The 24,641-nt window shown below is 35.5% G+C and overlaps 1 protein-coding gene across 1 annotated transcript in view; it reads right to left on the reverse strand.

Moving 5' to 3' along the window:
* The window catches only part of PKD1L1 (polycystin 1 like 1, transient receptor potential channel interacting), a 158,782-nt gene that overhangs the window by 22,745 nt on the left and 111,396 nt on the right, over positions 1-24,641 (reverse strand). The window contains exons 39-43 of the mRNA XM_074282718.1: positions 23,271-23,355; positions 21,115-21,291; positions 19,423-19,541; positions 18,652-18,762; positions 972-1,095 (exon numbers count right to left, since the gene is read on the reverse strand). Of these exons, the coding sequence (XP_074138819.1) occupies positions 972-1,095; positions 18,652-18,762; positions 19,423-19,541; positions 21,115-21,291; positions 23,271-23,355 (616 nt within the window). The remainder of the gene's footprint in view (positions 1-971; positions 1,096-18,651; positions 18,763-19,422; positions 19,542-21,114; positions 21,292-23,270; positions 23,356-24,641) is intronic.

Consider the following 24,641-nt stretch of genomic DNA (forward strand, 5'->3'; position numbering starts at 1 on the left):
ATACCAAGAAGATGTAAAGAAATATGAAGGGAAGCACTAGCAACATTTTTTTTGTTTTTTGATTGTTTCTCATATCTGACTCTGTGTGACTCCATTTGAGATTTTCTTGGTAAAGCTATAGGAGTGGTTTGCCATTTCCTTCTCCAGTTCATTTTATAGAAGAGAAAACTGAGGCAAACAGGGTTAAGTGACTTGCCCAGGGTCACACTAATATTTGAAACCTGATTTGAAGTTAGGTCCTCCTGACTCCAGAGCTGACATTCTATCCACTGTGCCACCTAGCTGCTCAAACTAGAAACTGATAGAAACTGATAGCCAAAGGAGAGCTAATATTTAGATCCAAATGATCATTTATAATTATTATTATCACTATCAGATTCATCATAATTTTCATATATGTAATCCTTTTTAAAATTCTTAAAATACATTAATTCATCTGATACTCACCATCACTCTGAGAGGTGGATGTTATCATCTCATTTTACAGATGGCAAGATCAATACCCAAAGATGTTAAAGTGACTTGTGGCAGAAACAGATTTTGTTCCTACATCTTCCTGACTCCAAGTCTAATACACTTTCTATATCATAATAATTAATGCCTTTATACCTACATTTTAAAGTCATTGACAAATATGCAATACTGACTTTCTGAATCTGCATTGTTCATGCATAACACATAACAAAAGATTCATACAGGTGTTAGTCATACTGCAAAGGGTATAGATACAAATATTTTCATAAGGAAAGGAGGGTTAATGAGGTGGGAAAATCAAAAGTATTGGTAGGAAAAGAATCATTAAATGTATACCAAAGATTCATAGATATAGGGACACAGTAATAGTTATCATCAAGAATCTAATTTCATAGTTTCCGTGTTCAATAAATATGCTGAATTTAAAACAGTTCTGCCCATCATGAATTATAAATTCAGAGGTAGCTTAGTTAAGAAGCCTAGAAGAGCTTTTCTACCTGAGTCTTTGGCATATCAGTACTATTCTGTTTATCCCAGTATAGGCCATCCAATAAAGCTGTCAAACTCCAATTCCACCAGTCATCAGCATTCTTCACTTCAATGAAAGAGTTTCTGGCATTTCTGTTTTTAAAAAAGTAATTCGGCATCAATAATTACAATTTTGACAAAGAAGGATTACCTACACACAAACACATTCCTTTTCTATCTTGGTCATTCATAAAAAAGGACATTTATCAGAATAAAGCTTGAATTAAGATCTGATCTAAAAGCTTGATATGGATCATACCATCTAATGAACTATGTCTTATATTCAGTAGGTTTCTATAGCATCTTTTATCCAAACTACTTACTTAATATGAATGAACATGTGATAATAACTTTTAAAAATTTATTTTTAAAATCATGGACAAAAAGGACAAGAGAAAGAGAGGAGGCAAAGACAAAGCATCCAAATGTCAAGGATTTTAGAAAAAAATGTAAGAATAAGGAAATGTACAAATTTCCAGCCCTAGGAAAGGGACCTGTATGTGCAAGAATGTTTGTGGCAGCCCTCTTTGTAGTGGCCAGAAACTGGAAACTGAGTGGATGTCCATCAATTGGAGAATGGTTGGATAAATTGTGGTTTATGAATATTATGGAATATTATTGTTCTGTAAGAAATGACCAATAGGATGATTTCAGAAAGGACTGGAGAGACTGACATGAACTGATGCTGAGTAAAATGAGTAGGACCAGAAGATCGTTGTATATTTCAACAACAATACTATATGATGATCAATTCTGATGGACGTGGCCATCTTCAACAATGAGATGAATGAAATCAGTTCCAATAGAGCAGTAATGAACTGAACCAGCTACACCCAGCAAAGGAACTCTGGGAGATGACTATGAACCACTACATAGAATTCCCAATCTTCCTTTTTTTGTCTGCCTGAATTTAGGATTTCCTTCATAGGCTAATTGTAAACTATTTCAAAGTCCAATTCTTTTTGTACAGCAAAACAATTGTTTGGACATGTATACGTATATTGAATTTAATTTATACTTTAACATTTAACATGTATTGGTCAACCTGCCATCTGGGGGTGGGGAGGAGGGGAAGAATTAGAACAAAAGGTTTGGCGATCGTCAATATTGTAAAATTACCCTTGCATATATCTGATAAATAAAAACTATTATTATTAAAAAAATTTCCAGCCCTAGGAATTCATGAAATATAGTAATAATATCTCAGGGAATGCACCAAGAAAGTTTGCTCATTTTCTCTTTCTAATGATTTCACTAGAATAGTGAGAAGGGAGAAAGTCATGGCATTCAAGGACTGGACATAGAGGGCACAAAAGATTATCTTAAATCATATGAAGGACTATCATGAGGAAGAGATTTGTCCTAAATTGCTTCAGAATGTAGTACTCTGAACAAATGTTATATGTACACTTGCCAAAAAGAATATCTTAAGAAGATTTCACACATGGCAAGCACTCACATGGTAGTAAGGAAAAACAATGCAAGGACATTCTCATGGTCTCTCTTAAGAACTTTAAAATTAGGTCAGTGGACTAGATTAGGTTCAGAGGACAAAATAAGTCAATGATCATGGTAATGTAGTGTTTGACAAACCCAAAGACCCCAGTTTTTGGAATAAGAACTTATTCTTTGACAAAAACTGCTTAGAAAATCAAAATTAAGATGGCAGAAATTAGGCACTGACCCACACCTAACACCCTATAACAAGATAAGGTCGAAATTAATTCATGATCTAGACATAAAGAGTGATAGTATAAGCAAATTAAAAGAACAAAGGATAGTTTACCTCTGAGATCTGTGGAAAAGGAAGGAATTTGTGGTCAAAGAATAACTGGAGTTCATTGTTGAACACAAAATAGATAATTTTGATTATATTAAGTTAAAAAAGAATTGTACAAACAAACCGATGAAGACAAGATGAGAAGAAAAGCAATAAACTGGGAAAAAACTTTACATTCAAGGATTCTGATAAAGGCCTTAGTTCTAACATATATAGAGAATCGACTCAAATTTATAAGAATTCAAGCCATAATGGTCAAAGGATATGAACAATTTTCAGATGAAAAATTTGAAACCATTTCTAGCCATATGAAAAAATGTTTTAAATCACTATTGATCAGAGGAAATGCAAACTAAGACAAATCTGAGGTACCATTACACACCTCTAAGATGACAAGAAAAGATAATGATGAATGTTGGAGGGGCTGTGGGAAAACTGGGATACTAATAAATTCTTGGTGGAATTATAAACAGATCCAGGTATCCTAGAGAGCAATCTGGAACTATGCCCAAAGGACTATCATACTGTGCATCCCCTCTGATCCAGCTGTGTTTCTACTGTACTTATATCCCAAAGAAATCTTAAAGGAAGGAAAGGGAACCACATGTGCAAGAAGAATGTTCATGGCAGCTCTTTTTGTAGTGTCAAGAAACTAGAAATTGAATGGATGGCCATCAGTGGGGAATGGCTGAATAAGTTATGAATGTTATGGAATATTATTGTTCTGTAAGAAATAATCAGCAGGATGATTTCAGAGAGGCCTGAAGAGACTTACATGAACTGATACTAAGTGAAATGAGCAGAACCAGGAGATCCTTGTACAAGGCAACAACAAGACTACACAATGATTAATTCTGATGCACGTGGCTCTTTTCAACAATGAGATGATTCAGGCCAGCTCCAATGATCTTGTGATGAAGAGAACCAGAGAGAAGACTGAATATGGATCACAACATAGAATTTTCACTCTTTTTTGTGGTTGTTTGCTTGCATTTTGTTTTCCTTTTTTGATATGATTTTTTTTTGTGCAGCAAGATAATTGTATAAATCTGTATATGTTGTATTTAACATTTTTTTTTATTAAAGCTTTTATTTACAAAACATGTGCATGGGTAATTTTTCAACACTGACCCTTGCAAAACCTTTTGTTCCAAATATTCCCCTCCTTTCCCCCACTCCATCTCCTAGACGCCAGGTAGACCAATACATGTTAAATATAATGTATTTTGACATATTTAACATATATTGGATTAATTTCCATTTAAGGGAGAGGGTTAGAGGAAAGGGGGGAATTTGGAACACAAGGTTTTACAAGGATCAATGTTGAAAAATTATCCATGCACATGTTTTGAAAATAAAAAGCCTTAATAAAAAGAAAAAAAAAGAACTTTAAAATTGATTGAATGATGTGGAAGATACTGGTATAGGACGGTACAGCATAGAATGTTCTCATTAGAGAAGGTGTGGTGCTCTGTGAGCAAAGCAGAATTAAAGTGGCTCAGAAGAAATGCAAGATGTGCAAAATTAGATGTGTACCACCCAAGTATTCATGTGGACTATTTGTGCCTAACCTGTGATAGAGCATTCTGAGCTCATATTAATCTGATCAGCCACAATTGGACATGTTGTAACTTGATTCTAACATAGTGGTGTTATTTTGGTCCTCTTTGAGAACAACCGCCAACCAGTACTCTGAACAATGAGAGGTTTCAGGTGGTATACTTATTTTTTTAAAAATTATTTTATTAAATATTTTCTAATTACATATAAAACAATTTTAACAATTATGCTTTAAAATTTCAAGTTCCAAATTATCTTCCTCCATCACTTCCTGACTTTCTTCTTGAGAAAGTAAGCAGTTTGAATTTGATTATACATGGGAGATCATGCCAAATATATTTCCATATAGTTATATTGCAAAATTAAGCAATAAAAATAAAGTTTAAAAGTATGTTTAAATCTATATTCATAATTTATCAGTTCTCTCTCTGGAGCAAAAAATCATTTTTCCTTATGAATACTTTGGAACTATGTTTGGTCATTGTCTTGATCAGAGTAGTCAAGTCTTTGACAGTTGATTATCCTTATAATATTGCTGTTATTGTACACAATGATTTTCTGATTCTTCTTACTTTACTTTGCATCAGTTCTTGTAGGTCTTCTAAGGTTTTCTGAAATAATCCTTCTTGTCATTTCTTATAGAAGACTATTATTCCATCGTAATCATATACCACAACTTAGCCATTTCCCAACTGATGAATATCCTTTCAATTTCCAATTCTTTGCTACCAAGGAAAGAGCTTCCATGAATATTTTTGTAAAAATAATTTATTTTCCTTTTTTCTATAATTTCTTTGATCTACAGACCTCATAGTGGTGTTGGTAGCTTAAAAGGTATGTGTAGATTTATAGCTCTTTGGATATAGTTCCAAATTATTTTCCATAACTCCAATAACAGTGAATTAGTATCCCAATTATTCCAGATCCCCTCTAGCTCTGTCATTTTGCTTTTCTGTCTGTGTGAAGTAGTATCTTAGAGATGTTTAAATTTGAATTTCTCTAACCAGTAATGATTTAGAGTAGTTTTTTCATATGAGTATTGATAGTTTTGATTTCTTTTTCTGCAAACTGCATCATTGACTGTTTCTCATCTGAGGAGTGGCTCTTATTTTTATAAATGTAGCTCAGTTCCCTATATAATTGAAGAAATTAGGCTTTGATCAGAGAAACTTGCAATTTTCCCCCAATTTCCTGCTTTCTTACTATTTTTAGTTTCATTAGTTTTGTTTGAGCAAGAGCCTTTTAATTTTATGTAATAAAATTATCCATTTTATATCATTTGCTGCTTTTTGTCTCTTGGTTGGTCATTTATCCATTGATCTAATGTTTTATTAAAAGTTTTTGCACTGACATTCATTAGTGAAATTGGCCACATTCACAGTTTTGATTACTTACTGTTCACTTTGCTCCATTCTATTTTCTTTTGTTTAATCTTCCTACCTTTTATCTTGTACCTCCTTTAAAGTCTGTTTTGCTTCTGACCAGTGCCTTCTTTTAACTGCCCGCTTATCACTCCCTTTTTATCTTTTCTCTTGCTCCTCCAACTTTCCCATAAGATAAATTCTATTATCAATTAAAATAGAAGAGGGAACATGTGTGTGTGTGTGTGTGTGTGTGTGTGTGTGAGAGAGAGAGAGAGAGAGAGAGAGAGAGAGAGAGAGAGAGCAAGAGAGAGAGAGAGAGAGAGAGAGAGAGAGAGAGAGAGAGAGAGAGAGAGAGAGAGAGAGAAAGTACATGTGTAATTCCCTCTTTGAACCAATTTAGAGGTGAGGTTCAAGCATTGCCTAGTTCCCTATCCCCCACCATTTATATTTAATTCTAGAGGTAATTGTTGGGATTACTAGGTGAGAACTGAGGTTGTCTGGATGGTGACAAGGTGAGAATTCAGGTTTTCTGGACAATTACAAGGTGAGAACTCAGGTTGACTTGATAGAGGGGGCAAGCTCATTGGCTGGGGTGGTTCTTCCCAGAAGCCCTTGCATTATCCCACGCCCATTCTCTGGGAGGATAAAAAGAGACAGCAATGGGCGCAGAGAGCAGATCGGCCTGGAGAAGGATAAGAGCTGGAGGAGATTCAGAGCCAGGATTCAAGAAGGAAGACTCTCTGCATTACATCAGGCCTGACGGAGCTCTCTGCAGGAAGGGAAGTCACTTCTTTGGACAAGAGTTAACAGCAACTGCCTGGAGACAACGGTTCGTTACAGGAAGAAGAATCTGTCTGAGAGATTTGAGTAGACACAGCAGATCTCTTCCCAGAGAGCGATCCGGCAGCTTCTGGAGACGACAGCTCGCTACAATTGGCGTCCACACGTGGGGCAAGGACTTTTGCTTATCCTGACAAGAGGAGCTAGACCAGACCTTTGCAATTGTCTCTCTTCTGGAGCTGTCGTCTCCAGAAGCTGCCGGATCGCTCTCTGGGAAGAGATCTGCTGTGTCTACTCAAATCTCTCAGACAGATTCTTCTTCCTGTAACGAACCGTTGTCTCCAGGCAGTTGCTGTTAACTCTTGTCCAAAGAAGTGACTTCCCTTCCTGCAGAGAGCCCCGTCAAGCCTGATGCAATTCAGAGTCTTTCTCTTGAATCCTGGCTCTGAATCTCCTCCAGCTCTTATCCTTCTCCAGGCCGATCTGCTCTCTGCGCCCATTGCTGTCTCTTTTTATCCTCCAGAGAATGGGCGTGGGATAATGCAAGGGCTTCTGGGAAGAACCACCCCAGCCAATGAGCTTGCCCCCTCTATCAAGTCAACCTGAGTTCTCACCTTGTAATTGTCCAGAAAACCTGAATTCTCACCTTGTCACCATCCAGACAACCTCAGTTCTCACCTAGTAATCCCAACATCTCCCCCTTTCTTTTGATTTAGAACATAGGACAGTCATGACCTTGAACATAATCCATCAATATGGGAAGTATTACAGATAATTACATAAATTACATAAGCACATAGTAACATAGTAACATAACACATGCTAGAAGTATATAACATAATCATAATCATAAATTGAAAATTTATAAATGTCCATAAGTCCATTGTCCATTATTCTCATCTTGTGTGAGGAAGTCCAATGATTCCTGCTGGTTTTTAAGTTCTTTAACAGTCTTCTTATTATCCCATGCTCTTTCAGTGTCAGATGTTTCTTAGATCTTCTCCTTTATTTTGAGGTCTTTCTCTTTTTCTGTCTCTCTCTGATGGCAAGCCGAATATGACTCGTTGGCACCCATCTGATTCCTTCTCCTGCTGAAGAAATACAAGCAAACCCTCTCTCCCAGGCAGTTAACCTATCTAATTTCCTTCTATTTACTACTTTCTAAATCTCTTCTCATCATCTGACAATTACATTGGAGTTGTTTGCACTGGGCACAGCCCTGTTGGTTTAAAAGGCCTGTATTCTCCCCAAGTGTAATCCATTTTTGCAATCTGATTGCCTTTTGACTGATTTATCAGGTAATCCCTTTCTGCCATGTGATTGCTTCTCTGCTGATTGATTAAATCAGAGTCCTGGCCTTCTAAAGGTTCTTTGGGTGTAACATCAGCTGCCATCATGCCCCAAGTCTTTTTTGCCTGGGGCCCAGGTCCAGGGCCCCTCATCCCATTTCCCTGAATTAATCTACACTCTGATGCCCAATGGAGTCCTCTGTTGCATTTTGGACATGGGGTTTTAGGTCTTCTTTCACCCTGTCTTCTCACTGTATCTCCATACCTACACTGAGCTCTTAGATGCCCAATTTTTCCACATTGAAAACATCGCCGAGTTTCTCTAGAAGGCCTTTGCCAGGAGGGACCCTGTCTTTCCACATTCATCATTGTCCGGGTGTAAAAAGCATTTGTTCCCACTGTAGCACAGCGTCTTATGATCTCCTCTAAAGGAGCATCTTTATCTAATCCCCATATAATTCTTTTGCAAATCTCATTAGCATTTTCCTTAGCCAGATGTCTGGTCATTATTTCTGTAGCTGAATTTTCTCCAATAGTTCTTTTGACAGCAGTTTGCAAACGTCCCACAAAATCTGCAAAAGGTTCATTGGGACCTTGCTGTATTTTAGTGAAAGCCTCTCCACGATCTTTCTGTCCAGGAAGGACACCCCAAGCTTTTATTGCAGCCTTAGCAATTTGTTCATATATTGTCATGGTATAATCAATCTGTTCCGAATTCTCTCCATACTGACCTTCACCTGCTAAGTGCTCAAAAGTGAATTGTGTGTTAACTCCTATTTCCAAATTGCATCTGACTTGAATTTTACATAATTCATGAAATTCCGCAAGCCATAATAAATTTTCTCCAGGTTCCAGGCATATCCTTGCTATGGATTTCCAATCATTCGGGGTTAGGACTTCATAAGACAAACCATCTAGTAACATTTTGACATAAGCTGATGTAGTCCCATAAAGGGTACAACCTTTTTTCAAATCCTTAATTTTATTCAAATCTAAAGGTGCATATCTTCTCATTTTATGACCTACAGAATCAATATTTTCAATCACAGGATATGCATGTATAAAATCACTTATATCCTGTCCTTCTCTCTTAGCTTTAACCAATGCTTTTTCTAATCTTGTCATAGGCTTAGGCTGCTTCACAGGCAATTCTGTTTGTGTTTCTGCCTCTTCCTCTCCTCCTTCTTGCTCCACCCATGAAGGGTTAATTGAGGGAGGAGATGGGAGGTGCTCCTGTTGCTCAGAATTGTACTTAACTTCATTGTTATCTGATTCATCCTTTTCACCTAGTTTAGTTGACACCTCCCCATTTTGCTCCTTCATCTCTTCCTTTAGAATAACATTTTTTAAAGCCATTTGGATTAAATTGTAGGTATGAATTGTATCTTTGGAAACTGAGTTTGGTCTGGAACCAAAGGGTAAAATGTCACAAAGACAATTGTAGTGTTCACCTAATTGCTTTCCTACTAATTTCCACTCATCTGGATCCAATTCTTCTTCCAGAGAAAAAGAAGGACATATGACCTTCACAGTTCTTAAAAGTTCAGTAATTTCCTCTAAAATTATAATCAAGCCTTGGCTTTTCATAACCTTGATGATGCTCTCTAAACATTTTCCTTGAACAGAAGGTGTTTGCCCCATTTCACTATAAGAGATTCCTGGTTTAGCCCTTAACAAGTTAAGTTCCTTATTTATCTATTAGCACGCTCACTTAATCTTTAACAAAGTTTCCTCGTTACTCACGGTTCTGGGTCAGAGAGACTGAGATCTAGATCGGAAGCTTTTCCACTGGAATCAGGACCGTGTCTGTCCCTGTTCGGGCGCCAAATTGCGAAGGTCTGGTCTAGCTCCTCTTGTCAGGATAAGCAAAAGTCCTTGCCCCACGTTGGGCGCCAATTGTAGCGAGCTGTCGTCTCCAGAAGCTGCCGGATCGCTCTCTGGGAAGAGATCTGCTGTGTCTACTCAAATTTCTCAGACAGATTCTTCTTCCTGTAACGAACCGTTGTCTCCAGGCAGTTGCTGTTAACTCTTGTCCAAAGAAGTGACTTCCCTTCCTGCAGAGAGCCCCGTCAAGCCTGATGCAATTCAGAGTCTTTCTCTTGAATCCTGGCTCTGAATCTCCTCCAGCTCTTATCCTTCTCCAGGCCGATCTGCTCTCTGCGCCCATTGCTGTCTCTTTTTATCCTCCCAGAGAATGGGCGTGGGATAATGCAAGGGCTTCTGGGAAGAACCACCCCAGCCAATGAGCTTGCCCCCTCTATCAAGTCAACCTGAGTTCTCACCTTGTAATTGTCCAGAAAACCTGAATTCTCACCTTGTCACCATCCAGACAACCTCAGTTCTCACCTAGTAATCCCAACAGTAATAATGAACCAATGGAATTTACTGAATAATGGATGGTGAGTGGGGAGGGTAACATATTCAGAAATGTACTTTAGAAAGATCACTTTGGCAACCAAGAAGTGAATGGACTGGAGTCAAAAGAGATCTGAGAGAGGGAAAATAACTAACAGTTTGCTACAATAGTTCAGGTAAGAGATGATGAAGTCCTGACTCAGAATGCCAGCTGAATAAATGGAAAGTACAAATATGATAGATATTTTGAAGGTAGAAATAACAGAACTTTGTAACAGATTGAATGGGGCATTGTGAGTAATGAGGGATTAAACATGACACCTAGGATGCAAGCTTGGAACATAGGGAAAATACCAATGCCCTATTCAGAAAGAAATTCAGAAATGGGAGGCTTTGATAATGGTAGATCAATTGGCTTTAGATATGCTGAGTTTAAGATGTCTAGGGGACTTTGAGTTCAAAATACCCAAGAGAGATTTGGTAACATGAAACTAGAGGTCAAGAGTAAAGTTAAAGCTAAATAAATTGATATGAAAACTATTGGCATAGAGATGATTAATCTATAAGAGTTGATTAGATCACCAAGTAAGACAATAAAGAGGAAGAAGAGGGCCATGGAAAAACCTTTAGAGGGATAATCACAGCCATTGAACCTGGATGAAAAGTAAGCACAAGAAACTGAAAAGAAATTGTGAGACAGGTAGAAGGAGAACCAGTGAAGGGAAGTGTAATGAAATCCTAGAGAGGAAAGAGTAGCCAGAAAAAGAAGGTCAAATATTTCAGAAAGGCTAAAAAGAATGAGCACTAAGAAGAGTTGTTAGATATGAAAATCAAGAGATCCTTGGTAACTTTGAAGAGGATTATTTCAGTTGAATGATGAGATCAGAAGCCAGACTGCATAGAATTTAGGAGTTAAAGGAAAAATACTGAGTGTAGATGGTTTCCTCAAGGATATTAGCCACTAAAGAGAAAAGAAATATAGACCAAAAGCTAATGGGGAATGCTAGGATCAAGCTAGGGATTTTTTAAGAATGGGAGAGACAAGGACATATTCAACATTAGCAAGAAGCAGCTGGTAAATGAAGATTAAAGATACAATAGATAGCTGAGGGGGTGATTAACAGAATAAGGCATGATGGCATCAAAAGTGAATATATGGGAATCACCTTAGCAGAGAGAAGAGCATCTCTTTATGTGACACAGATTGGAGGAGGAAGGTGACAGAAAACACTCCTATTCAGTTATTGATCTAGTTTATTATTCTTCTATAGTCATTCACTCCCTTTCTTTTGCTCCCCTCTTTTGCCCTTAATTTGACAAAGAACATTTATTTGGATGTAGGATGTTCTATTGCTACTTTTCCAGCAGTGTTATTTTACTACATGCCTGTAATTCAAATGAATTATGTTGTTGATTATTTTCAGCAAATGCATTGGCTGGGGGAGGTGGTAAGCTAAGATTTTAAGCAGATGAGATTATATTTTAAATCAAGGGTAGCTTTTCTGGAGTCACATGTGAAAGAGGTGCTATTACTACACTTTTGTAAGAAAGAAATAATCATAGACTTGAAAAACTGGGGAAAATATTGCCAGAATTTGTGATAATAATGCTTTGTTCAAAATCTCCCCTTTTCAAATTTTGAATAAAATTTTTAACTTTCTGCTTGGAAAATTATAGGGTGACAGCTTAACCAAATAAAATAATATAGAAGAATGTTGTCGATTTTTATAGTTTCTTTGGCTGCAAAGCGGTTATCCTATGAAGTATTATGGACTTATAGGATACAAATCTGTTGTGTTTTTTTGCGAATATGGGCAAAAAACTAAGAATGCTTCTTGATTCTTATTTCATAAACTAAATTCAATTGTATTATAAAAAAGCAATTGTGGTACTTTGGACAAGCAGCACAGATGTAGATCATCATGCCAAAATAAGTAAATAAATTTTGTTGAGAAAGTAAAAGGAGAGATCCTAGTATACATCCCATCACAAAGAAAGACCAAAGAACAGAAGACTGCTGCTTAGAAGGCCACTGAGATGACTGGGGTCTCCTGATAAGCTCATCAGGACTATGTGCTGCCAAGGAGAAGTAGAGATCAGGATGCTTGCCTTGTGGGAATCTGTCTAGGCATTGAATTGAGTTATTTTTATAGTATTGAAACATAAGTGCTATAAAATGTGAATTTAATGCATTTTAAAATTATACAATCTTTTAAAAATAGTTCTTAAAATGCCCATTATATTCCTGGGTCCTATGGAAAAACTCAAGTCATCACCATTACCATGCCTACATAATTCTAAAATTAATGCAAGGCCCAGATTTGGCCTAAGGCCCACAATATTCCAACCAGGCAGTCTATTTAATGTCTTAAATTTAGCTTCAAAGAATAGAACCATAGAATTTTAGAGATCCTATGGTTCAAGCCCCCTGTATTTTACTGATGGGGAAACTGAGGCTCAGAGATATTAAATAATTTGTGAAAAGTTATAGAGCTAGTGATCAGTCTGGGGTGGGGGAAGAATTCATGATTTAAGCATAAGAACATTTGTCACTGAGGCAGGACATTTAGGTCCCAATTTCAGTTTTGTTGCTTCACAAAAATGTAACCATGGATATGTGTCTGACCCTACTCCAGCCCCCATTTTTCATATTTGTAAAATGGGGGAAGCCTGTCTCATAGTTGTTATGAGGAAAATGCTTTGTAAGCCTTAGAGTGTTATATAAATTTAAATAGTTATTGACATGCTTTTTACACTCTCCCAACACGGGCCTAAAAGACATCAGTGATGGGGATTCGGCCTGTGATTTCACTGGTATAAGAAATTCAGAGAAGAAAACTCCTTTCTTCAATACACATCAACACCTGTTCTGCATCTCCTAGTAGGTAACAAGGTGGGACAGTGGATAGAGTGCTGCCCTGAAGTCAGGAAGTTTTGTTATTCAGTCCTTTCAGTCATGCCCACTCTTTGTGACCCTATCTGGGATTTCCTTGGCAGAGATACCAGAATGGTTTTCCATTTCCTTCTCTAGCCCATTTTACAGATGAGAAAACTGATGCAAACAGGGTCATACAATTTATAAGCATCTGAGGCTGGATTTCAATTCAGGAAGACGAGTCTTCTTGACTCCAGGCCCATCATTCTATGCACAAATCCAACCTCAGAAACTTACTAACTGTGTGATCTTATTAAATCACTTAATTTCAATTTCTGCAACTATAAAATGGGGATAATTATGTAACTACCTCCAAGGGTTGTTGTCTCAAATGAGAATTTCTTTTAAAAAATTGTTGGCAAATAATAGATGTTATATAAATACTAGCTATTTATTATTATTATTTTATTATTCTAGTTTTACAGTACTTCCTAGAGCACTGAGAGATTACTTCTTTTCCTACTTCATATAGACATTATGCATCAGAAGTCAGGACTTGAATTCAGATCTGCTAAACTTCAAGGCTAGCTTGCATTCTCCCTCTTCCTTTCTCCCTCTCTCTCAGACCTTCCCTCCCTTTCCCTCCTCTCTATGTCTGTCTGTCTGTCTGTCTCTCTTACATCAGACTCTCTTTCTTAATGAATTTATGGATTATTTATTATAAGAGTAGAGTTAAAGGACCAAAGGATATTCTGGTCATGAATATATTAACTAGATTCATCTAGAATGCTAAGCAATGCTAAGACTTTTTATAAAATAATGGATGTTGATGTTTCAAGGAGATTATATATTGTAGGGAGAAAAAAAATCTAATGCAAACATTTCAGTTTAAGTTTTTGAAATATAAATATTCCTACCTGAAGGCAGGCCCTTAGGGGCTTAAGGAGCTATTAAAATAGTTTAGGACTAGATCTAGCCAAATCTTGCTGTGGGAAATAAGTCAGATACCAATCCACAATTCTCAAAGGAGGCCCAAGAATCTGCACCATTAATCTGAGAACATTAGGTATATGTGCACCTTAGACATTTTACAAATATTATCTCAGCTGGGAAATTACTCATTTTAATATCAAAAGGCTACAATTTAGATTAAATATCTGTCCAGTGACGCTGATTTATGAAACATGAGATAAAAAATAAACTAGCAGGGCCCATTTTCAAAGGATTTTTTTCCCCTCCTTTTTCAGTTTGTTTTTAATTTCTCTTCAAAGATTTGAATTAAAACATTGTTCTCTTGATTTACACACTAGTGCCATCTATTGGTACCAGCTGCCTGAAGACTACAAAGAACCATTCCCTTCTTCTAGGGCTCAAGTGCTAAATTGATCGTTGATGAAGACTGCTAGTATTTTTTTGTAAAGGGGGAGCCAGATCTGCACAGTTAATTTCACTAGTGGAATGTTTATAAATAGCGAGTTTGATTTACAAGGTTACTTGATAGTCTCAAAGGACTTATTTAGTCAGGACAGAAAAATTCATGTTGTCATAAAAGTGACAAGTATATAGATCGGGATCAGCCATTATTTGGCTATATCATTTCTCAGAGAAGAATTAAAAATAACTATTTGATGAAATATTTTATTTAATTGATAAAGTTTGCAAAAATGCAACAATTATTTGTATAAAAAATGTAGAGAGAAGACCTCCATTAATGAAAGTCAGCCAAATGCTAACTAGACTGAGGATGCCAGTAGGCCAGGATATCTTGTACTTAACAGTACTCTCTTCCCATATCTAATCATGTATGTAGAATTTATACCTTCTGAGGGATCCCCAGACAACAAATATTTTTTAACTTTGTTTTATGTCATATACCTTTGGAGCAACCTTGTTAAATTTATGGACCCTTTCTCAGAATAATGTTAAGTATAATATAAAATCCATAGAATGGCCATAGAAATTAATTATATAGAAATTTATCAAAATATATTTTTTAATTTCATAGAAATAGAAGTTTTGTGATATAGCACATATGTCCTACTTCTACAATTATGGAAAAATCATTTTATTTTACTGTCCCTCATATTCATCAACTGTTAAATGAGGGGATTAGACTAGGTGATCTTTAAGATCTCTCCCAGTTTTAATATTCCATAGATCTCCAAGTCTATTGTCCTTGTGCTTCTGTTAGCTTGAAAACTTGCTAATGTTGGTCAATCCATTGAGTCATCCTGGACTCAATGTTGGACTATTTCACTCATGGAATAATAGCACATGTTTTAGCTTTGCCATAAAGAACAGTGGGTGCAAAAGCTGGCATTGTCATCTAGTATCATGCATTTAGTCATGGAAGGGATCTTGTAGGCCATTCAGTCCAATTCCTTCACTTTAATAATATAATAGAGTTTTGAGAATGAACTGGCATTTAAGGATTTGTAGAACAGAGAGAAATCCAACCAAGATAGTAGATATTTAATAAATGCTTGCACTTTTCTTTTTTGCTTTTCTTCTCCCTCTCCCTCCCTTTAGCCTTGAGAGGTAATAATTATTTGAGACAGAAGATAGACTTGAGTCATGTATGGGAAACTATTTATCTTTTCTTGAGAGACATATACCTATGTTCATGTAAGAGAAACCAAAAGGAAAGACTGGGCTCCTCAAGAACAGCAAGAGAAGATACAATTGATCCTCTACAGCTTATATTTAAACAGAATCAGAAAGATTCAACGGCCTAGGAGCAACAGGCTCCTTAAAAAAATGAGGGAAAAAATGTCTCCTAGAGAAAATGAGAGGCTAGAAAGAGTGTGCAAAAAGGGAGCTGTGATCTATTAAAAAAGGGAGAAGTCAAAGAGGGCCATCAGTCCTCTTTGGGCTATTCTGGATTGAAACTACTAATTGTGTCCATATCATCATGGATAAGGGGAAGAATACAAAAAGATCTGCTCTTTCCCCAAATTCTACAACTTTTGCCTATCCCACAATTCACACTGTGATGTTGCTTTAAAAAAAAAAAACAAAAAAAATCTTAAACATTTCCTTTGACTTTTGCCTCAAACATATAGAAACCAGAGGCTAGCTAGAGATAAATTTAAGATAGGGAAGAGAACTAAATCTCTGCCTAAACATTAGGAATTTTCCTAACTGGGCTCTTGGAGCAATTGTTAACATATTTTCAACTTTTATCTAACAAAAATTCCATAAGTAGCAGAGAAGGCAATTACATGGACCTGAGGGATCATTACATTGCTCCTTAGGTTTAAAAAAAACAACAACCAAACAACTATTTGCTGTAACATGAGTAACTGAATAAATCTCCAGAGATAAGGGGATAGGAAGGAAAGAGCTCTGATGAGTACCAGCTGGTCAACTGTACCTCCCACAGAAACAACTCACAATCATTATGCTTACACATTAAGAAAACTGAAGTTATATAGACAGTAATTAGAAGAAATAGGACTTTAACCCCATAGATCTTCTGGCTTCAAATCTAATATTCCATCTGCTATCACTAGTCATGTGACTCTCTGAATCTCACTTTTCTCATCTTCAAAATTTGTATAAAAATATCTAGAAATACTATATAAATATGAACTACTATCCTGTCCCAGACTCCTGATTATCCAAGCCATTTTGGGTACTTTTCATTTACCAGTAGCTAGGTCCCCCATTTTGAGATAAATAATCAACATATTACAAGAGTGCTAAGAAGAGTAAATGATCTAATCATTTTATTTTAAAAGGTACTAAATATAATGGATAATTTATACCCCAAAATGAAGGAAATATTGTGACTAAAATGATGTGGAAATAGAAATGATTGGTCAAATCCAAGTTTTTTGAGATGAAAGCTTCCTGAGAAGTCAAACTTCATTTTACAGATGAGGAAACTGAGTCTCTTTCCAATCCCTCCTCTCAAAAGGAATTAAAATGATTTACTTACGGATATACAACTAGTTAAGCAATGGAGCTTGTATTTGAACCTAGTTCCTTGCATGGAACTACTTGCCTTTCTTTGTGAGATGAAAGAATATTATTTTATCATAATTTTGAGATTATGACTGTCTAAATAATAAGATACTTTGGAGCAATGATTATCTAAAGAAATAGTATAGGCAATATTAGAAAAATAAATGAGTATGTTTATTTTTCTGAATCCCTTCTTTTCCAGATCAGGATGCTAGAGTAGAGAGCTAGGTTACACTGGGCAAGAAAATGAATGGAAAACTCCAAAACGCTGGCTTTCTTTTTGAATCTGACCCAGTGGAACGTAGATTATTAAAAGTAACAGTGGAAAAGGTCAAAGATATAGATGGTTTTAAGTTTCTGTGCTTGAAGTTTAGTGGTAAGCTCATTTAGGAAAAAATGAAATAAATAAAATAAAGGAAAAAAAAACAACCCATACATAAATTATAAAACTTCAATTACAAACAATATTGGGGCCCAGAGTATATATGAAATGCTTATGAATTATTTATCCCCAAGGCACTATTCTGATAATTCAGTAATCTTGCCCTTTCATTTGAGGACCTTAAAGATCTTTCAGCCAGCCAAGAAAAAAAGATAGAATGCTGGACCTGGAGTCAGGAAGACTCCTGAGTTCACATCTGGCCTTACACATTTACAAACTGTGTTACTATGGACAAGTCACAACTCTATTTGCCTCAGTTCCTTATCCTTAAAATGAGCTAGAAAAGGAAATGACAAAGTAATATAGGACCATTGCCAAGAAAACCCCAACCAGAGGAAATGGCACTGAGAAAAAGCAGGAGGCAGAAACTATGGTCACTGGAATGAAGAACATGTATTAGAGAGTAAAGTGTAAGACTGAGGGTTTTAAATGCCAAATAGAGTATTTTTTTATTTGATTCTGGAGGATATTTCTATTTAGTAAGAAATAGGGGGTGACATCCTATCTGTCCCTTAGAAAAAATCTTTTTAGTGACTGAATGGAGGATGGATTGGAATGGGGAAAGACTTGAAGTAGGCAGATAGCAATAATTTAGGTATGACATGTTAAGGGCCTAATCTAGAGTGGTATCAGGGTCAGAGGGAAGAAGGGGATGTATTCAAGAGATACTGCAAAGGTGAAGTCAATAGGTCTTGGCAATAGCCTGACTATAGAGAGGAAGGAGAAAAAGTAAGGAATCTAGCATAATTCCTAGAGAGTGAGCTCAAGGGACCGGGAGGATGGTATTGCCCTCAACAATAAGAAGGAAAATGAGAGAGGAAAGAGATTTAGGGGAAAAGATAACTAGTTTTTTGGAGGCATATTAAGTTTGAAATATCTACAAGATTTTCAGTTCAAGATGTCTAAAAGGTAGTTAGAAATATGAAATTTGAAGACCTGAAAAGAGTTTTCAGAATCATATTTTTAAGTATACAAAATAAACCAGAGTTGACAAAAGAAAACATTTTTATTAAAATATAGTTATTTGGAGCAGCTAGATAGCACAGTGGATAGAGCACCAGCCCTGAAGTCGGGAGAACCTGAGTTCAAATCTGGCCTCAGACATTTAATACTTCCTAGCTGTGTGACCCTGGACAAGTCACTTAACCCCAAGTGCCTCAGGAAAAAAAAATGAAAGAAATATAGTTTTACATATATATATATATATTTTTTTAAACAAGTTCAAGTTTAAAACTTACCTTATAAATTCATTACGGATGGTTTGATTAAGAACATATTCATGATGGGAAATTTTTCCAAATATAATAAATAAAAGTAGAAACAACATTAGTATATATGTGAAAAAGTTTCTGTGAAGGGAAAAAAAACACAATAGCCATTATTTTGCTAAATAATAATAACAACTACAATAGCAATAATACTCATCCCATATTGGACAGGTAATAAATACCAACTCTCTTTCTGAAGTACTTTTAAGGCTTACAAGGCACTCTCCTTCCTACAAGCCTTTAGTTAGGTATCAAAAGCATCATCTTCCTCTCACTCATCATTTTATAGAGGAGGAAATCAGTAAAGTGCAATGACCACACCCATGGTCACACAACTGCTAAGTACCTAGGATTTGAACCCACACCTCCTGATTCCCAGTCCAGCAGTCTTTGTATATTATATATCACAATTTCTTCTCCAGATTAAATAATGAAATAGTTTTTTTTAATGATTAAAGCTGGTAACTATGTGATATACTTCGAATGTTTCAGGCAACAATTGATCATTGTTTATTCACAAGCCATATTGGAAAGACTGACTTGAAAGTATGGTTGTTGAGATGAAAGGAAATGGCTTCAGGGAAATTAATATTGGCTTCCAGCAAATCCAGGAGGGAAGGGGGAAAATGTGGAAGCAGGAGAAAAAAATTCTATTCTTACACTTAAAAGTAAAAAAAAAATGAACTTGTCCTAGAATCTTTGAGCAAAAAAAAAACTGAAAGAAAGGCACATTTCTCTCACCTTATTGCTGTTTGTAAAAGAACTTCTTTTCTAATTCTTCCTCTGGCTTCTTTCAATTGGGCTGAAGTTGGTGGGTGAACCCACTGTAAATAACGTGCTCTTTGACGAGCCACTAGTATCTGTCAAAGAGAAACATACCATTCATTATGTTGGAAGGAGAAAATGAAAGAGTTACTGAGAATTCTGTCCAATGAAGAAATTAAGTCACCACAAGGTTGTACATTTTACCTTATAATTTAACAACAATATTCTCCCAGTGATTCTGTCTGGCCATACATCATGCAACACTACTAACTTGGAAGAATCAAAATTATATGTAACTGGAATGCCAAGGAAGAAAAAACCCTGAAGATTTCATTTTCTATATTTGGGGTGCAGAAGGAATTCCTTATTGGGAAAACTTTCTTGAATTTCAGAACATCAGAAATAATTGTATTAAAAAGATTTTAAACACATTAAAGACAACAATGCCCAAATGGCAAATAAGTTGTGACATCTGTAAGCAATGATTAAGTAATATTTGGGGGGAAATAAGCAAAGAATAACTTCTGTGACTATGATGAAGTTGGCAGAAAAATATAATACAATTTAATGAACATAATATGCAATATTCAATCTCACTATAAGCTTCTTGAGGGCAGATTCTACATTTTCCTTTGTACTGACTATATTAATCACTAAAGTACCGGGAATATTTCTTTTAGAAATCCACAATTTCATTGAGATGAAGTTCTCAGTGAACGTTTACAAGTTCTCCATGACTTAGTTGATGATGACTTCATTAGTTACTTTGGTACCTTTTCCCCTCTCCAGTAGCTCCATGGTGCCGTAGGCAGCGCAGTGGATAGAGTCAAAGGAGACAAGAAGACCTGAGTCTAAAACTGGCATCAGATACCTATTAGTTATGTGACCCTGAGTAAATCATGTATTTTTTGTTTACCTCAGTTTCCCCACTTGTGAAATGGAAATACAACACCTACTTCACAGGGTTGTTGTAAACAATAAATGAAATATTTGTAGTGTCTGGCTCATAGTAGGTGCTGTGAAAATGGTTATTTCTTTTCCATATCCTTCCTTCCCCTCAAACTACCAAAAAATCAGCTGATCAAAAATTTTAGTTGATCAGTATTGTCAAATTTAGATAAGCAGATCTGCAAAAAATGGACAACCAACACTGGGCCCATCATACTCAATGTTTGTCTAGCTTGGGAGGATCTGACATTTTCACTTTGATAATGGGACTTTATAAAAGGATTGTGCATATAAATCTAATAAATGTCTGTTGGCAGAATGAATAATTTTCCTATGTGTAAATGAGAATAGTACTAATCTCAAAAAATATGTAATTCATATAGTGCCAGGAAGAGAATGAGTCAGTCATTGAGCTCATCATATTATAATATGTACACCTACTTGAATTCATTCTCTGTATTCTTTGGAGGAAATACATATGGATGAGTTTTCTGCATTTATGCATAATTTATCTTTTATATATTTGTGTTGGAAGAAGTAGAAGACATTAGTAAACAATTCATTATGTTTCAAAGCAAAAATTAAAGTCTATCTCAAAGAATACTTTTGGATGAGAAACACAAAACCTAAAAATAACTCAACAACAACAATAATAATAATAATTTCTCTTAATATAATTCTTTAAGATTTATAAAGCACCTAAAGAGTTAAATCACTTACTTTTTCAAAGTCAGCTGCAGTGTTGGGAATGCAACAGTATGAAGGGTACAAGGCACAATTCTTGGAAAAATGATGCAATTCATATTCAAGGTTCTTGGTTGCATCATATAATGCCTCAATAAAGAAACCTTTGTGGTCTTTTTTTCTCCAAGCTAGGGTCAAAGCCACAAAGAATATCTGGAAAGAAAATCACAATGTAACTTATAGCCAAGTCCATTTGGTTTGTTACCTTTCTCAACATAAAAACTCTTTTCTGTTCCCAGACCAGAAACAGCACTCAAGTTTTAGGTTTAACTAAGCTCTTTTTTCATATAAACAATAATGGCAAGCACAAGAATTGACACAATAGGTGAAATATCTCAATATATTATCACTCTAAGTATCTTGGGGTCTCCAAAACTCCTGTTCCTTAAATTGTGCAGGAATTGTGGTCATTATTCTTAATTTAGGAGTAGGAGGCCTGTGGAAGTCCAAAAAATGCTTTGTTTTATTTTGTTTTTAACAAAAAAAAAAATCACAGACAGTTTCATATGCCAGGCTCTAACTGAGAAGTGGAATGAGTTTAAAAATCATTGATTGGATTTGGAGCTTCCCTTGATCTTAAATATACAAATTTATCAAAGACTATTCTCTCTCTTTGGTACTAATGATGCCCAGCTCTCAGAGGAGTTCAGTGAAAGTCAACATAAACACAAATTGGACACGTGGAAAGATATGTAGATTTCTCTTTCTGAAGAAAAGTTGTCCAGTAAATTAAAAAAAAAAAATTCACATAAAAGGAAAACAAACTCTGGGATTATGAACCACAGGAATCATGTTGTTTCCCAGTACAAAGTTCCCACACAATTCTTTCCTTTCTCCTCAAGTAGTCTATTTTTTGTTTTTATAAAGAGGATAATCTAATTTATTTATGTATTTATTCCACTGGGTGAAAACATCAAGGAATGTAACTTATGCAAAAAGTTATAGCTCTTCTCCTTCAGTCTTTTTGTGGTTATTGTTTTGGATGTAGTAATAGCATTTATGAATATAGCTCCAATCTTGGATTATCTTTGCTACAATGAGAATGATATGTACGGGGGAAATGAAATTTATAGATAATCTCAATAATTAAACAATTCTTTCAAACTTCTTTCAAAAAACCTTTTTTTTTTAAACATGGCAATACAAATTCTGACTCTCTTCCACTAAGAAGCCCAAGACCTATAATTTCTAAAATGCTTTATATATTTAGTAGTAATCCCAATCAACCTTATATCTGTGATGTGTATGTAATTATTTTATCTGTTTATTTGTTAGGCAGGTAGGTGACATAATGGTTAGAGTGCTAGGCCTATAGGAAGGAAGATTCATCTTCCTAAAATCAAATATGGCTTCAGATACTTACTAGCTACATGACACTGGGCAAGCCATTTAACTCTATTTGCCTTATTTTCTCATCTATAAAAATGAGCTGGTGAAGGAAATGTTAAATCACTCTAGTATCGATGCCAAGAAAACCCCAATGAAATCCCAAATTGTCATTAATGACTAAACGACAAAGCATATTTGTTATTTTATAAAACATGTCTGTCTCCTGTCTTAAATAAAAGATCATGAGATCATAGATTTGGAGAAAGAAAGGATCTTAGAAGAATCATCTAAAATAGTCTTTTCATTTCACAAATAAGGAAACCAAAGTCTAGAAGAAAAATGGTACCAAAGGTCATCATTAGATTGTGGCACACTGTAGGTAATCAGTTGAAAACATCAAAAGTGCTTGGTTTGAATTTTAATTCCTCTAATTACTCTTGTCCCCACCTCCAAAGTTGTTTGCAAGTATCTATTGATCTGTTATGTGATCCATGATGGAGATGGTAAGGATAATATTGAGTCTAACTGTTCTATTAATGAAAGGAAACCATTACAGAGTATTTAACTTGTTTAATGAACTGAAGGAAATTGTAGTGATCTGGAGGAGGGGATAAATAATTTTTATTCAACAAGGAAACTGTCTATTTCCTGGTCATTCCTTCACTTAGCACAGTGTCTGATACATAGTAGGTCCTTAAAAAATACTTGTTGATTGATTGATTGACTTTTGGTTTACTAATTATCCAGTCCCCCCACCTTTTTTTTTTAAACAATAAACTGATAGCAATTAAAATGTTTCTTACCACAAGTGGCTGGGCAACAAAAATACAGCCCACAATGGAAAAGAATACTGAATGGATCCACTGGACACACTTTGAAGGACCAAACCTGTAGAAGGGCAAAAGAATGGAACTGTATTTTGTGATTTTCATGTTTCTACTTCCATTATTTAACTAGTTTCCTTGGTAGAAAGTAAACAATAGATTGAGGGTCCCAATGAGAAGCTTCCATTACTCCTTGAGTCTCTTTGCTCTGCTAAAAGTTATCCCCTTGATTTCAAATGAGCCAGAATATTTTTTTGCTAATTTTTCTGCTACTCATCTGCAGATTAATTCTCAATACAAATCTCCCTAGAGACATAGATGAGAGCAAACTCTGAATGTAATATATTTCATCATAAAATCTTTGAGGGGGTGGATCACTGCCTTTATTTTTTTTTTCTTCTGTCTAGTAAAGTATTTGCACACATAGGTACTTCTTATTATCTGTTTAGTAGACTAGAATCAAATTCTAAAATAATATTAATGTTAGGAAGAATTATAGAACTGGAAAGGATTAGTAATTAGTTTGTAACTAGTAGTAAACTAGTAACTAGTTTAGATTCTTTGTTTTAGAGAAAAACTGAGACAGATGGGTTAAAGGACTAACCCTTCTGTCATCCAGCTAGTATGGGAGACTAACCAAGTTCCAAAGACAGTCCACTTTTCCCTAAACAATACTGCTCTCTTTAGGTGGATTTTGGTATAATAATTAATGAGCAGTTAAGAGATGTTTATAATACTCTAGTCAAACATATCCTTTCTCCCTTCCAAAAAAAAAAAGTGAATAGGATGTTTTTCTGCATGAAAAATGCAGTAAAGTAGTGATGCATTGTCTAGATTGCCTTTTGAGCAAGTTATTTCATAACATGCACACAAAATATACCTTATTGTGTCATGGAGTTAGTAATGATGAAGGGAGAAGGGAATTCAGAAATTATCTAGTCCAACCTCCTCATTTTGTGAGACAAAGGAAGCTACTTGCATAAAGTGGCAGAGATCATGGATGTCAAAAGTGGGAATTTGAACCCAGGCTCTTAACTTCAGAGAGAGTGCTCTTCTTAGTATAGCACTCAGGCTCACCTCAGTTGATTGTAGAATTTCCATTTTGTCTACCATTGAATGTCTTTCCTATTTCTAGATTCATCATTTTGGATATTCAGCCAGAGAAAACTTTTATAGACTATTGTCTACTTTTGGAAAAGCCCAAAAATCCAGATCCAAAAAATAAATATTTACTTAAATGATGGGTAATTTATATTACTTTTTTTTAGCACTAAATTGGGAGGAAGAGAAAGTGCATCGATCTAATCCAATACCAGCCCAGTAGATTGTTGTCACTTAAAAATCCTAGTT

The sequence above is a fragment of the Sminthopsis crassicaudata genome, chromosome 1 (genome assembly GCF_048593235.1).
Source record: "Sminthopsis crassicaudata isolate SCR6 chromosome 1, ASM4859323v1, whole genome shotgun sequence".
NCBI classification, from domain to species: Eukaryota; Metazoa; Chordata; class Mammalia; order Dasyuromorphia; family Dasyuridae; genus Sminthopsis; species Sminthopsis crassicaudata.